The 14,275-nt window shown below is 42.2% G+C and overlaps 1 protein-coding gene across 1 annotated transcript in view; it reads right to left on the bottom strand.

Moving 5' to 3' along the window:
- Positions 1-677: 677 nt before the first annotated feature.
- Positions 678-14,275, bottom strand: part of T265_14841 (hypothetical protein) — a gene marked incomplete at both ends in the record, with an annotated part of 38,732 nt that continues 25,134 nt past the window's right edge. Inside the window, 3 exons of the mRNA XM_009175499.1 lie at positions 678-2,527; positions 3,853-4,947; positions 12,268-12,370. Of these exons, the coding sequence (XP_009173763.1) occupies positions 1,481-2,527; positions 3,853-4,947; positions 12,268-12,370 (2,245 nt within the window). The remainder of the gene's footprint in view (positions 2,528-3,852; positions 4,948-12,267; positions 12,371-14,275) is intronic.

The raw sequence follows: 14,275 nt of genomic DNA, 5'->3' as shown, positions 1-14,275 counted from the left end.
ACGATTCCCAAGTTTAAGTATAATATTCTTTTAAAGTTGCATCCAGAATTGCTTCAGTTAAAAAAGTCATCTAATTACTTGCTAATACTTTGTTACTACCCTGCCAAAAATAAAAGCGACAGTAGTAAAAGACGAATTCAGCTAGCTCTGCTTGGTGTGGAATCCAGAAGCTTGCTGGCAAGTATTCGAAACACAACGTTGTAAGGATTTAGCCCATATTTCCACCAAAGTGAAGACAATGAGTTTATTTTCAAACCTATTCAACATGGACCACTGAAATTCCCGCAAACAATCTGTGGAGGATTATGTAGCCCAACTTGGTGTCACCAAGACAATCTCGGGACCAGAAGTTCTGAAAGTTGCGCATAATGCAACAAATCCACCCATCCAGTATCCGCGACACTCGAGAAATTCACACAAAATACAGTCCAGATAACAGCAAACTTTGTTTCAATCTTGATGGTTAATTCTTTGATATATGCCACTCTCCTTAGCCGAGAAATTGAAATGCTTTGGTAAACAAGTTTGCTTCTGTTTTCCTAGAAATTTTTCTACTTCGTTGCTTAGTAGTTTTCCACTGGTTTCCCACATTATTAGTTCGTAGTTACCCATTATCTATCAAATATTACGTGAAGTGAAACAGGAAAAATCAGCGCCAATTCAAAAGGTCAATGAATGATATATATGCATACTTTTGTAGAAAACTCTGTACAAAGTGATAAGCAATCCCACTGACAAAAGTATATGTTTGGTCTAAATCCATTAGGTGAAAACTGTTGTCAGAATTTAGTAGTAAACAATCAGTTCATCACGTACTTCCCCGCCTCATCACTGTGGAAAAACTGTACAGGGACGCTTCTGTTGATGAAAGCATCGTCAAGTATTGTTTGATTGCGTTTTGTGTGTTCAGGAATGGAGGAACAAAATTCACTCAAGGCTTTGCAAATAAAATCCGTTTCATATAGTACAAAATAGTGCACGTGCAACGAGCTTGTAAGAAAATTTCCTCAGTGTTTGTGGGTAAGCAGCCGATCAGCAGTGGTATTGGTTTACCTGGAAATGTGTGTAAGAGAGGCGAAAAACGCAATCAAAACTTAAGGACTGGCTGAGAGTAACATACTTTTGGATGTTCAGTTGATTTCATTTGCCCAGTAAGTGAAACAAAATTCCGATGGCTGGCTGACAGTAATGAAGATCGGAAAATTTTGCGGTGTGGGTGTGTGAGGAAGATCGCGTGTTGATTGCACCCATGTGTAGGTGAGAGAATTTTCTCATCAGAATTCTGAATTTTGTATGTTATGCATCAAGAGTAGATGTTCTGCTACCAAATCCGCTGGATTCTGTCACTGAGACATCCAGAATAATACAGTTTGAGACAACCGGGGTTCAGACAACTTCTTTGTTCATAAAGGCACTAACAAGAGGATCCGCAAATCGCCTCAATGCACAACCTGATGTCCTCATGTTCTTCAGCGCATCATCATAGGATGTACACATTTTTGTCGTGTGTCAGATGAAGCGATGGTAGAGTTGCCGCGTCCGACAGAGATCGACCTATGCTAGCGACTGTCGGATTATTCGACAGAGTTGAGGGTTCGCTGTTTGATTTGTGCTCACACTGATTTCGATAAAGGTTATAGTACCGTGGCATCTGAGATTCTATGGTTTGGAAACGCTCATCATCTGTGAACTGCATCTCGGAAACATTTCGTTGATGAACCAGACGTTTGTTTGTTTGTGATTTTGATAGGTCAGGAGTTAACGGCCGACTAGTACCATCCACAGACCTAGATGTGAATTCAGTCAGCACTCCATATCGATCAGTACCAGAAGAAACAGGTTCATCGATGGCTTCATTGAGCAGTTCGCGTGATATTGGGCTGCATGATGGACAGGTTTCATTGTACGATATAGGTGAAGTGAGCACAGACCTAGACCGCTTTAAAGTGGACCACGGACTTGCTTCGGATGATGCACGTTTACGAAGACTCCACGAGAGGCCAGGAGTGTCCGTATGGTTTACCTTGCTAGCAATGTTCATTCCGGTATGCGACTTACTGTCAGAAAAACTCCGCTCTTCGGCAGCCGAAGAAAGTGACTTTACATCAATACCACTATCCAGTTCCCTGTTATCGTAGCCCAAAGCATGTGGTTGACTCAGCGATGAATCCAAACTGTATGTGGATCCACTAAAAAATCCAGAGGTCGTACCAGAAACAGGAGTCACTGCAGATACTCCAGATTCGTCGCCTGCTACTGGACAGGGTGAAGGCGGGTTAGACAGGCTGCAACTGGTCCTGGATTTGCTGACACTCATGAGTTTTGATTCACCCTTCTCGATCGACGAGATTTCCTCGGACGAAAAGTTGTCACTGGTATGAATGGTTGGATTATCAACAGGGAACGGTGATGTGGCACTATCCCGTTGAAAGGACTTTGCGGGCTCCACGGACGTGATAGAGATCGAATGAGTTTCAGGCGATTTCACGGCAAATTTGTCTCCTGATGTATCAACCACAGTTTGTATCTGACAAGAGAAGGTAAGCATCAGCGAACTAGATTAGGGTCAACAAGGTGGAAAATCTTGTGCATGTTGAAAAGTGAAGAGAATGAAGATTATTACTAATCATTTCTACTTCATCCGCACCGTCAGATATAGGTCCATCCAGCTGTGATTTCTCAGTTCATCCATATGGGCTAGCAGGGTATCCACATGTGTGAGGTCGCATACGAGCTTTGATGTTCTGAGGCACCCAAATATAGTAGTACAATTAACTGATAATTTCTTTCCGTGTATTTCGATCCTAATGAAGATTGACAAATGCCCAAGCTGTCCAGACCATGGACCCACGCAATTTAGTGGTTATGTGATTTATCTCTGCAGTCCAACAGAATCTCAACTATGTATTTTGTGAAATGTCTAACTCAATTGGTTGATTTTTGGAAAATAACATAGGCAAAACTGGGCCAAGTAAGGTCAAAATACTTGAGTACTGCTTATTTTTATACCTACTAAGATAACAAGTGGTCTTACAGAAGAAGAATGCTGGTATTTCTGAGGTTACCATGTGTATGTTCAAAGCATCGGTAATTTATGGAAAAGCTAGAGAACAAAGAGGAGGATCGCATGAGACGAAATGTCTGATGGCACTTATGTGGTCTTTAAGTCTGCTGTCTAAATCTGTTTCCCCAAATAAAATGGCATTGCTTTCGACAGCCCTTCATAGCCCTTCGACTCCAGCAGATGAGCACATGAATGGTTCTCAGCCAGAGGGATTGTAAGGATCCAGAGGTGGTGGGGCACCATTCGTCTAATCAGGCTTTCACGACCTGGAAAATGAACCAAGTTTACTCCGTTCTGACATGAATGTTTATAAATTTTAGGCTGAACTGGCAGGGAATGGCCTCTGTTATTGCGTTGAAAGATGTGTATGGTTCGTTTTGAACCATGAACATCAACGGGTAACATCAGGTTCAGACTAATATCAAGTCTGGTCGAATAGGTTTGACCACCGATAAATCCTGAACAACCCACGGTCGAAAAGCCTATGGCCTCAAAATCCTTTTGATTCACGAAGGCTAAATATGTCACACTGGAAAACGAACTCACAATCAGGTGGTTACGATCTTCAAAGCTTTCTACAGTGGCGACAATAGCGATAGTAGAACTATAAATAATGACGTTGAACACAATGTAAACACGAAAAACTCGAATACATTGCTAGATGAACCGGTATCACTGATAGTAAGATTTCAGTTACTTTTGTATGAAATACAAAGCCACGACATCTGAAGTTGGCCAGGAGGTTGTGGCTGCTAAAGCGTAACTGAGGCGCTCTAAAGGCTACTTACCTCTCCTGGAGCTTTTTCATGACCAAATTGCACTCTGCTTGTATTCGTCATTGTAGCTTGCATAGGTGAGGTGCTTGACGGCTGTGCTTCCTTTGAACAACTCTGAGAACTAATCTTGTTCTCATTCACGGGCCCATATGTGTCAAGTATTGGAACAAAGTGCTCGTCGCTTTTCTCAGTGTGTTCGTTTTGCCGTTGTGGACTGGATGCCGAAGGAACACGTGAAACGTCTTCTATAACAGGATCCATTCGGACTGAAAAGAACGAAGGCGAAGATCCGATTGAATCTGTCCCTGTGGGGTGAGTTTCCGTTGGACTGCCGGGACTACCAACTCCCATAGAAGGTTGATTTTCCGTCCAGTCATATTGAGCCAGCCAGTTTTTCTTGGGTTTGAACGTATTGGCGGAAGGTTGTGCGCAAGGAGTTGTGGAAGGTACGATGGATTTCGAGGGAAACTTAGTGGCTTCTGGAGCGGATGTTATAGGTGATGTCCGATTTATAACTAAATGATCCCCCAGGTGATCCGACTGATTTGACTTTTCCTTTGATGAATTCAGGCTGGATGGTTGAGATGTAGATTGCTCTGGGAAATGTAGTAGCCGTTCTCGACTGTAGGGGGGAGGTTGGGGGATTTCAGAAGGAATCGAAATCATTGGCTCTTCATTTGGGCATGCAAAAAGTGGTGAGCCGGTTGGAGAGTGCCCTCGCTGGGACTGCTGTCTGACGAGTACCTTGGATCTTCCATGTTTTGGAGAATCGCACTCCTCTACCGGTGATGTCCGCGCGGTACGTATTCCCGCCGACTTCCTCAAACCAGAGTGCTGGTCCTGTGCCCCAAGGATTTGCTTCGACTTAGAACTGATAACCTCCGAGTCAGATTCCCGAGTTGTTCTAAATCCAGGGAAAGCTGCCAGTGACTTTTCAAAGTGTTCATCCACAGCCAATTCTGCGGCACTTCTATTTGTTTGAGCGGCACTGCGGCTACATACTGAAGTTACAGGGCTCTGTCGTTGGTCACTAGGAAGGCGTACGTCGGTTCTGACGGGCTTCGAGGCCGACGGAAGAGTTTTCAGCTCAGAAGACTGTAGCTCGGGCTGAGGGGAAATGAAATTATTCTGTTCATTATGAGAAGGATAAGAAGAACGATAGACATTGTATCAGATCACCGTCTCGAAAGCCCGTCAATATTCAACCCCGAACTAAAGCGACCATAGTTTTTCAAAAATCTTGAGGGCTAGAAATTGTGCCGTGAATAGTGATGTTTAGCGTCAATATGATTATCTGAATCGCCTGGTGGGGTTTTAAAAATCAAAATACACCAGACGTAAATCGATAAGTCAAAGTGTCTCTCATAGCTACTAGATGGACTATACTTGGCTAGCCGGAAGGTAACATTTCTTGAGATAGGACGAAGCACAAACCCACACTTTGTGGTTATTGGACTTACAAATGCATGTATGCAGAATATTTATTCAGAACAGATGAATACAAGAACATGAAAAACCAGAACCGGTGTGTCCAAGCAAGGTGTCCATTTAAAGAACAGCAGAAACACTGAATCAAGCAATTTATTGCCTCTTAACAGTAGACCGCTCAGGAACGCCGGTATCAAAAACCACAACAGGAAGACCTAGTTTTGAATCATCTTCCGCACAAACTCCTAACATCTCAGGAAGTTTTTGTTGCATTACACATACTGATTTCAGAATCTGGTGGCCCAACTATTCAAGGATGAACCAGTAGCACAGAAACACTTTATAGTTAGCTATGGGCCACACAGAATGCTGTTCACTAATGTTCCATGAATATTTAAGACTAGCATGTTTACTTTCAAGCTACCGATTTTACCGCGTGCCTGGTCCTTTTAAGATTTCAAGCGGAAGGCTCATGGACACTAGAAAGTGAGAAACGTCCTACAAAAAGCAGTAAACCATAAAAATTCAATGGATTTTCCAAGTTGTTATGTACTAGAAGGCCGGCGAACACTGCACAACAACCGCTTACTAACTAGTCAGAGTCAAACCCTCAACCTCACGGCTGGCAGCCGAACGCCGTTACGTTCCATCCTGGGTGGCTGGTTAGAACCAAGAAAGAATGATGGTGCTATATCTTATCTAAGTGGGAAGTAAACAATCTGATGACCAGCCGCTCAGCGTATGGGGCCCGACTACCTTTGAAGATGACAAATACATTGAGACACTCAAAGTGCAGAATGCAACAGTGACTCAGTAATAAAATGGTTGGCTGCATTTCGACATACAGACTTGAACCAACAGGGTTGAAAGTAGTAATAGCAATAACGTAATGTTCATTGAGTTTTTCCGTATTCATTTTGCTACATCAATCCAGTTTAGACACAGAAGTTTCCGCAGATAAGTGACGGCTTTCAGAGCCTAAACCAAGTGATGGACCGAGTGAAATAGATGGGCTGGTGTTAGTAGCAGAAGTCTAACCTCACTGAAGGAAAGTAAACGAACGCTGAAATTTCTGGATTGATTTGGCGTTAACGTACCAGTTTCATACGGCTAAGTGATAGGCAAGCCTAGCGTGACTCAATGTTCCCTTGCTTCGGTGAATCATTTAGGAAGGCATAGAACAGGTGAGCACAGGTTCGCGCTGACCCTAAACCCTGTACGATGGACTGCATGTAATCAGTCAAACAAAACACCGAAAGGGAGCGTGTTTGCGCATATCCTGTTCAAAGCAAAGAGATAGCGCAGTGTTGCCAGGCGAGTCATCTACCTACGCTCAGTTTATCCTGAGTGAACTGCGGGGTCCAGCTGAGCACGCTGCTAGTCAGTTTGAGGAGTGAGAAAGCCAAAAAGAAGGCGCGCGGTATTGTTAGGCTGAACCTATGAACGTCTTTAAGAGACCTTTTTCTGCCACTCATGGAAAATTGCCTCCGACTGAGGGTGAGCAGCGATCCCAAACGAATGCAATTCCTGTCTGCTTCCAGACAGAGAAGACCACCGAAGAAAAATACCATCCATGATGCCGCCTGAGGTGCGAATGACACCTGGAACAGGTTACTTTGTCGGACTGCTGAAGCAGCTGCTTTACCCGAAATCCACTATAAACACCACTTCTGTATAGTATATACTCATATCTTTAGTGAACGTCTACATCATTGCATCACGAGCACTTTCGCTTACAAATATCAACTTTTGAACGATTATCACAGAAATGCGTGGATATCAAAACGATGTAAAGCAAGAGGACAGCCCGAAGGACATGCCTCACACCAACAGCAGGTATGTCTACAAAAAACCACCAGAAATAAGGTAACCTAACTCATCTATACACAGTGATCTTGCGCCACTCTCACCAGCCCCCGCAGTACAACCCAACTGTTTTTCTACTTATTCTACCTGCATGCTCGCGCTATCCCCACAGTACTTTGGGATTTGGGATTTCCCCACCCCTTTGTTACTTTTCTTGCTTCTCCCTTACAACAGTATGGAATCTTCATTAACAAAACACCTTGAAAGTATACAACGGTAATAGGTCTGTATGTTCGTGAGAAAAAACAAGTAAATAGCTTAAACTTTCGTTTAGTTAACAGAAAAACTATTATTCATCGGCTGCTTCTTAGCCCACTAAACAGGTTGTCAAAAGCTGTCGAACGATAATGAGCATATAAATGAAAATCATGACTAGAAACGCACGACTATTTCGGAAACACACGTAAAGAGATACAAGAATAGCCGAAGCTCCATTGTAGCATACCAGCCGTTGTCAACTAAGAAAACTGTGCTAGGGGGAACTAAGCTGGCGCTTCTTGAAATTGGTTGGGACCACAAAAGCTATCAGTTCCTGACCAAACCTCAGGTAACTCTACGAGATTCGCTTTTGTTAGGGATGGTTTCATCTGAGTGATTACTATGAATGCAATCGTTATATTATTCAATTAGAAGAACGGCCTTGATCAATCCAAATTAGTTGATTACACCCCACGATACTAACCGAGACAAACCATTCACTTTTACCCAAAACATGCTGCTTTCCAGTCATTCTTTATCCAGTCACGTTCCATAGCTTCTTTAATTGGAACCATGAGGTCAGTGCAGACTAATGTAAAGGCGATCGGTGAGCAACCTCATAAGACTGTGTAACTTTACTCAAGATAGTCAGGCAAGATGACAGAAACAGTTACTAATAGACAAGCCAACCCTTTTTAGTAGATAGCGTTTCGACGTTCTGGAAAAATCGGATGCGACCTTAACTTTCTAAAATTTAGCGACGGCTGCCTCCTAAGTTAACGAATGTGAGGTAATTGTCCACCAACATAACCATTTACCTGCAGTGAACGACCAAAATGAACACATAGTAGTACATGTCAAGGTACTGCATGAAGTTCTTCACGAATTATTTGAAATCGGACTCAGGCTATGAGAGTTTGCTTACCACTACCAAGTGGAATGTCCGGTACGCTGAAATGAGCTAGCAAAAGCCTGTTTAAACCGGCGGCTAATATCCTCCATCAGTGCTTTCTGGAGAAAGTAGTGCTAGACTAGGCTCACCAAACATGGAGATACTCCTATTGTGGATGTATTCCGTTGCATTATAGATGTATGTACTGTCTTTTGGACGTCGCGAATTGAACAGGATATATGTTATGCATGATGGTGCCCTGTTTACTATATGCCTGTCCGGATTACCATCAGAATTCCTTGTCTTGGGAATATTTACTCATGGTTCGCCTATAAGTCCGTTAAGGTCTCAGGGACCAACTAAAACCGCTTGCATTTAAAAATGGAATAACGGTGCCCGGAAGGGATATTGACTAGTGAGTGGACCAAACGATGTTACATGCATTTCTTCTCTAGACAGTGCACCATTATACAAGACAGTATTCAGACAGTATTCATATTGTTCAGCCCAAGCGAATTCTTCCTCCAGCATCTTGCTCGTCATTTCCATCCTATCAACATTGGAAGCAGTAGATACTGCCTGTGATACACGAAGTCTTTCAACGGGAAAGTCCTCCCTAGAATAGATCACCTCTCAGAGCAAGCTGGTATTGGTTGGTTTCTCCAGGTTGTCGCCCTATGGGCACAGGACATGTATATGGATGTAGAGACCGGCTGGTTTGCATTTTGAACGAGTATACATAAATATATGGTGCTCTTTACAAAGTTTGTTGTTCCGAGGAGGATGGTCTTTTTGAAAGGGTCAACAATTATAAGTATATTCGAACTCCTAAATATTTAGAATGTTTTTATCCAAGATGCAAATTATGGTGAGGATCACTCAGTTGGATACGAATACAAACGGCAACTTGTATGCCGAACTTCTGCAAACCTTCATAGCTGTGCTGAAATTACATGCCACCTAGGAACGATGTGGTCGGATCCCGAAAAGTTCAGCTATCCTAATCTTCCGCCATCATTGTGGCTAATGAGTGGCGATATTGATGAAAGTGCTCGTATGCCTGGGCTTTTCTGGCTATTGATGGTAAAGGCTTCCAGTTAGCTTTAGGCGCTTGAACTCCAAATCTAGTTTGTCACACTCCATAATGATGCCTGTCAGCGCAGTTTTTGAGCTTCAAAATAGGCCAGACGCTAATATCTTCCAAATGCCCAAACGGTTTGAGTGAATTGTTGAAAAGTAGATAGGTGACAGTTTTCAAAGCGATTAAAGCAAAGATGTCCCAAAGGATATGGTTTCTCCGACGCTTGCAAGGTTCTGGGAACGCTTCCCGGACATTTGAAACTGAAGCGGAACGTTCCACTGGATTGAGTTATGAACCAAAGGTCAAAAATATGCTTCGTTATCTCATAAAATGCTTGTAACTAGTATCGAACTGCGTTCTGAACAACCATACTCAATAAACAGATCAGTTTACGCAGTGTGAAAACTATGGAGGTGAATGCGTTAAACACTTCACAAAACTTTAGTCATTGATGGCTGAGAACGGTTTTCTCCTTGGATTTGCTAAGACATTTGGATTTTTTTCAGAGGAAGCATCATTATGAGGCTGTTGGTCGCTATATAAGATGATCGATATAAAACAGACCACGCGAAGGCAGAAGCAGTTCAGCATCAATAGTTGATCAAAAGAGCGCTTTTAAAAAGCTGAAAAAGTGACCTAATCACGAGATATAGTTCCGACAGCATGCAGGTATTACTGGAAATGTACAGCCTAATGTTAACCGAAAACCACAACTGCAACCAACCGTGGATAACATTATTCAGTTTAATGAAATGAAGCACCGGTTGAAGCTCCTGGACTATCTTACAAGGAAGATCAAACAAACAATTCATTAGAATAAGCCTATTGAATTGCTAGGCAGTCTTGATAAATCGATGCTTGTTAGCAGGAAGTCAGAAGTAGTTCTGGCTACGAAACTACTAGTCAAATGAAAGAAAGGAATTACATAATTTAGGCCTGAAATCAGTTGGGGTCAATGGCCAAACCTGCGGCTATTTTGGTTTGCACACTTATTTTGTCAACTTATCAGTTGGCCCGTAATGATTATCCTGTTTTAACCAGTGATGTAGTTGACCTATTCCGCGGACGAACGTATCCTTGTGTCAATGTGACTATAGTTGATCCGGAAGCCCACCTTATATATCCTGTTACTATCTCACTATTGTACTTTCATACGTGGGGGTTTTTATGCTTTCAGTGGGATCACTGTGGAAGAAAGCTTAGTATGTTTTATTCACGTTTCAAGAAAACACTTGCTGATCACAAAGGCTCTGTCAGATTTCAAACGGCAGACATTCCCTACAAGAGGGCGAGAAAACTTAGAACCTACCACAAATGGACAATCATCATACGCGGAAGTAACAGTGGATAGCATATTTTGATGCAATTTAATTGAATGCAAAAAAATGGAATTTCCGCTCCTCAAATACGCCCCCACCCAAACAACTCAATGGTATAGTTTTCACTGCATTCGACTGTTCCAGAATCAGTTTTTGGAGTCCACTGCGTAGTGAATCGAGGAAGCGCAGCGCAACCTCATTCGGAAACCTAAAGGCATTTCGAGAAATGAAACGAACAATACGTGACAAATTGTCGCACGTTTCCCAATAACTGACATCTGGTAAAATTGGAACATTAAATGCGTCATCTTGTGCTGAATCCGTAAGGCTTTGGTCAGGTAATGATAGTACATAAGTTCCTCCGTTCAATGCATTTGTTCATAACATTTGGTACATTTTGCCTCAAGTCAGTAACTTTTCACTACGAAGTAGGCTTCGCGACATATTCGGAAGAATGCATGATGTGAACGTATACGATAGCAGTCGAAATGAGGGAAGGTGGGTCTGTATGAGTGGGAGATTCCAGTCTCTTTTTTTAGCCATGAAATCATCTGACAAGGAAAATCCCAATCTTTCTGGCTAAAAAAGATTTTATTGATTTTACTTGAAATGATATCTAACAGAAGCGCACAAAAACGAATTGAGGTGTTAAAAACTGCTTGTTTGGGCTCGTGAAGATGGGAGTCTCTCAACTGTGCGAACACCTTCGATCCATAGCCCTTATATTGAGGGAGCTTCGCTGTCAGATGGACGAACCTAAACTGGTGAGTTTTCACGACAGTGCTGACCATGTTAGGGGATTCGTGTAACTTACGCAGAGTACCATCGTAGGTCTATGTTCGGGTAAGGATATTGTTGCAAGCTCTAGTTTAAACTGGTTAATACGCAAGGCAGGCTCCAGACAGGCTGTTGTAGAGCTTTCTTGCCAAACTCTGTTGCGGTTTTGTCACCCAACAATGGGGGTATTTCCTCTAGCCATTAACGTTAACGAAAGTACGCAAGCAAGCCCGGATCGTGGATTTGCTGAACGGTTTGCAATACTCCAGGCCACATGAAGTTTTCTTTCTTCTTGAATTTTACCGGGAGATTATTTGGATTGATTAGTTGAAGACCGTGTGGGCGCTGAACAATGACTAACTCGACACGTTGGCAAGCTGTTTCAGTATCTACAACCAACCCCGGTAATTTCTACAAGCGGATAAGACAGTTCATCCAAAACAAGCCTCTATGAACAAGGCCTAGGTGTCCCTTCCAATAGGATTCGTTGTTAGACTACTTTAATTAACCTCTCATTAAATGTGGTCTTGGTGCCAATTGCTCAATGGAATTCACGAAAATGTGGTCAGATTTCGGTCGTTACAAAAGACAGAACTCAAATCAATACGATAGTGCTCCATTGAACTAGCCAACGGTTTCCATGAATTAGCCAGTCATTATGTCGCTATAAATTTGTATTTGAACTAAGATTTACGAATAGGGGCTATGGGTCAATTACGGTAAGGATCACCCTTCAAACACACTGGGCTTGAAAGATTCCATTGGGAAGCCAGCACAACACAGTTAGAAGCCATTCGAAAAGCTCTGCCAAAATGATACGGTCTGTACTAAATATTCCACTGAAATTGTTCCCCGTTCCAACTTACTGAAACATCCACCTTTAATCTTCTGAGAGCTTTGAAAAAGTGTTCATCCGCGTCCGCAGTTTGGCGGATTATCACTTTAGATCCAAAATCAGTTTTGCTGTGTCTGAAAGAATGCAAAAATAAAAAGTGACTGAGCGTTAGGGCGACGAGCTTTTCTCAATCTAGTGCAGTACACGAAACTCCAAATACACCAGTCCTACCTTGATAATCAGGTTTATATCGTCATTGGGGCTCTTATTAATTTTTGATACAGTTAATAGATGGGAACATCTGAACGTTTATTGTCGCCTGGGCTCGTGAAGATTGAACTGACGTAACGAAGAAATATGAGAAAAAATCGTCCAAACGAACAAGAAGAAGCGGCAATTGCACGTTCCAGTACTTGAATGACGTACAGTCATCCCTTAAAAAAACTTCCCGGAGGCCAAGGGAAATCAGACCGGCCATCCTGGCCATAAATATACAGGTTTTCCTACCTGGGAAGGTTATTTTTCAACACAAACTAAGAGTCTGATCAACTGTAATACACCGGAAATAAGTCACAATGAGAGATTTCAGTTATAGAAATTGGAAAGCCAGTTTTTTAAACGTTCGATACCTGTATAGCTTCCTCAAGTACGCTAAGTGATGGTTTATTTACAAAACCATCAATATGTTTTTCCGATGTGTGAATTTTAAGCTTCGTCTCACTTTATAATGAACATTAAAGGGCCTAACTTATTCTTCACGACAGCATCTCTTAGACATCGTTCGTTATATAGCATTTACCTATCGTAGCTTATCAATGCGACAATGGTTCGTTTTACTTAATGCTGGTGAAGATAGGATTTTTCATATTCAGGTTAGCTTCTGGTGCACCCGCGGTTCGTCAAAGCTTACATTCTGGTTCACCGCGGTTCGTTCCTGTGTAGTCAAAGCTTACATCCGATGCGAAACATGTTATTGTACGTACGGTACAGAAATAATCTAAACCTACGACAAAGGTGATGCTAGGACGTCAGTCATTTTCAGGTGATCTGTGGGATGACTGTACAAGATTTTGCGTGCTTCTTTTAATGTTCACATTTTAACTTTTTATTTTGATTTTAATAAGATAGTACTTAACAGAGGTGAATGTCGAAATGTATTGAATTCCAATTCAGATCGAGAGATTATTATGTGAAGCCCATAAATAGCATACCGAAGTTATCGTGCACGTCTAATGACTGATAGGTATTTCGGAGTTAAAATAAAGGGAATTCTGGTGAAGATGAAAGAAATCCGGTAAGATTATTAATTGAAGGTAGTAAACTCAGTCAAGTAAAGTTGAAATTAGACGAAATTTCAGGTTTCCGCATTTTTCTTGGATAGACAGTGATCTCCGAATGGAGGTTGCCCATCGTGTGAATTCAAAGTAACCTATTGGATGATTGACCTTGCTATATTTGCTGACTTATCATCAACAGCTACACCACTTCAAAACGCTACTTTCCGTTTCATCAGGGAGTCACGAAAACTAGATCTGCTGTAACATTTAGAATGATTGTGTAGTCTTAAACATGGAAGCTGCACTGAACGAGAGAGTTTGAGCTACATTAAGGTTGATTTGTTTTCTTTACCTTTTCCCCGGTACCTCGAAGGATGTTTATACTTCCGTCCATAGAGTGTTAGCGATACAGGCAAATTTGTTAACGTACGTGGACACCCATACTATTATTCGGCTCCAGTGATTTTGATACACTGACTATTGATTTCTAGTGAGCTGGTTGTATTCTTCACTGATTGGTGGCTTGTGCTTGTTCCGTATGAGTAGGCATGCTCGCTCTATCGTTGATATCGCGGAGTGATTTCAGTTTTGCTGGATAAAATCATTTGTGTCTCAGTATGAGGGCCAGAGCGGGTCGTAACACGACCAGTGAAGCAGAGTTTGCGCGTCACAACAGGGCTCTTGCAGGCTGCACAACGTCCGTAACTAGTTCAATAATGTAATGGGTAGTCCAGGCTACGTAGATTAATCGTGCAAATATAT

The sequence above is a fragment of the Opisthorchis viverrini genome (genome assembly GCF_000715545.1).
Source record: "Opisthorchis viverrini unplaced genomic scaffold opera_v5_274, whole genome shotgun sequence".
NCBI lineage: Eukaryota > Metazoa > Platyhelminthes > Trematoda > Opisthorchiida > Opisthorchiidae > Opisthorchis > Opisthorchis viverrini.
This window is presented reverse-complemented; position numbering and strand designations above follow the sequence as displayed.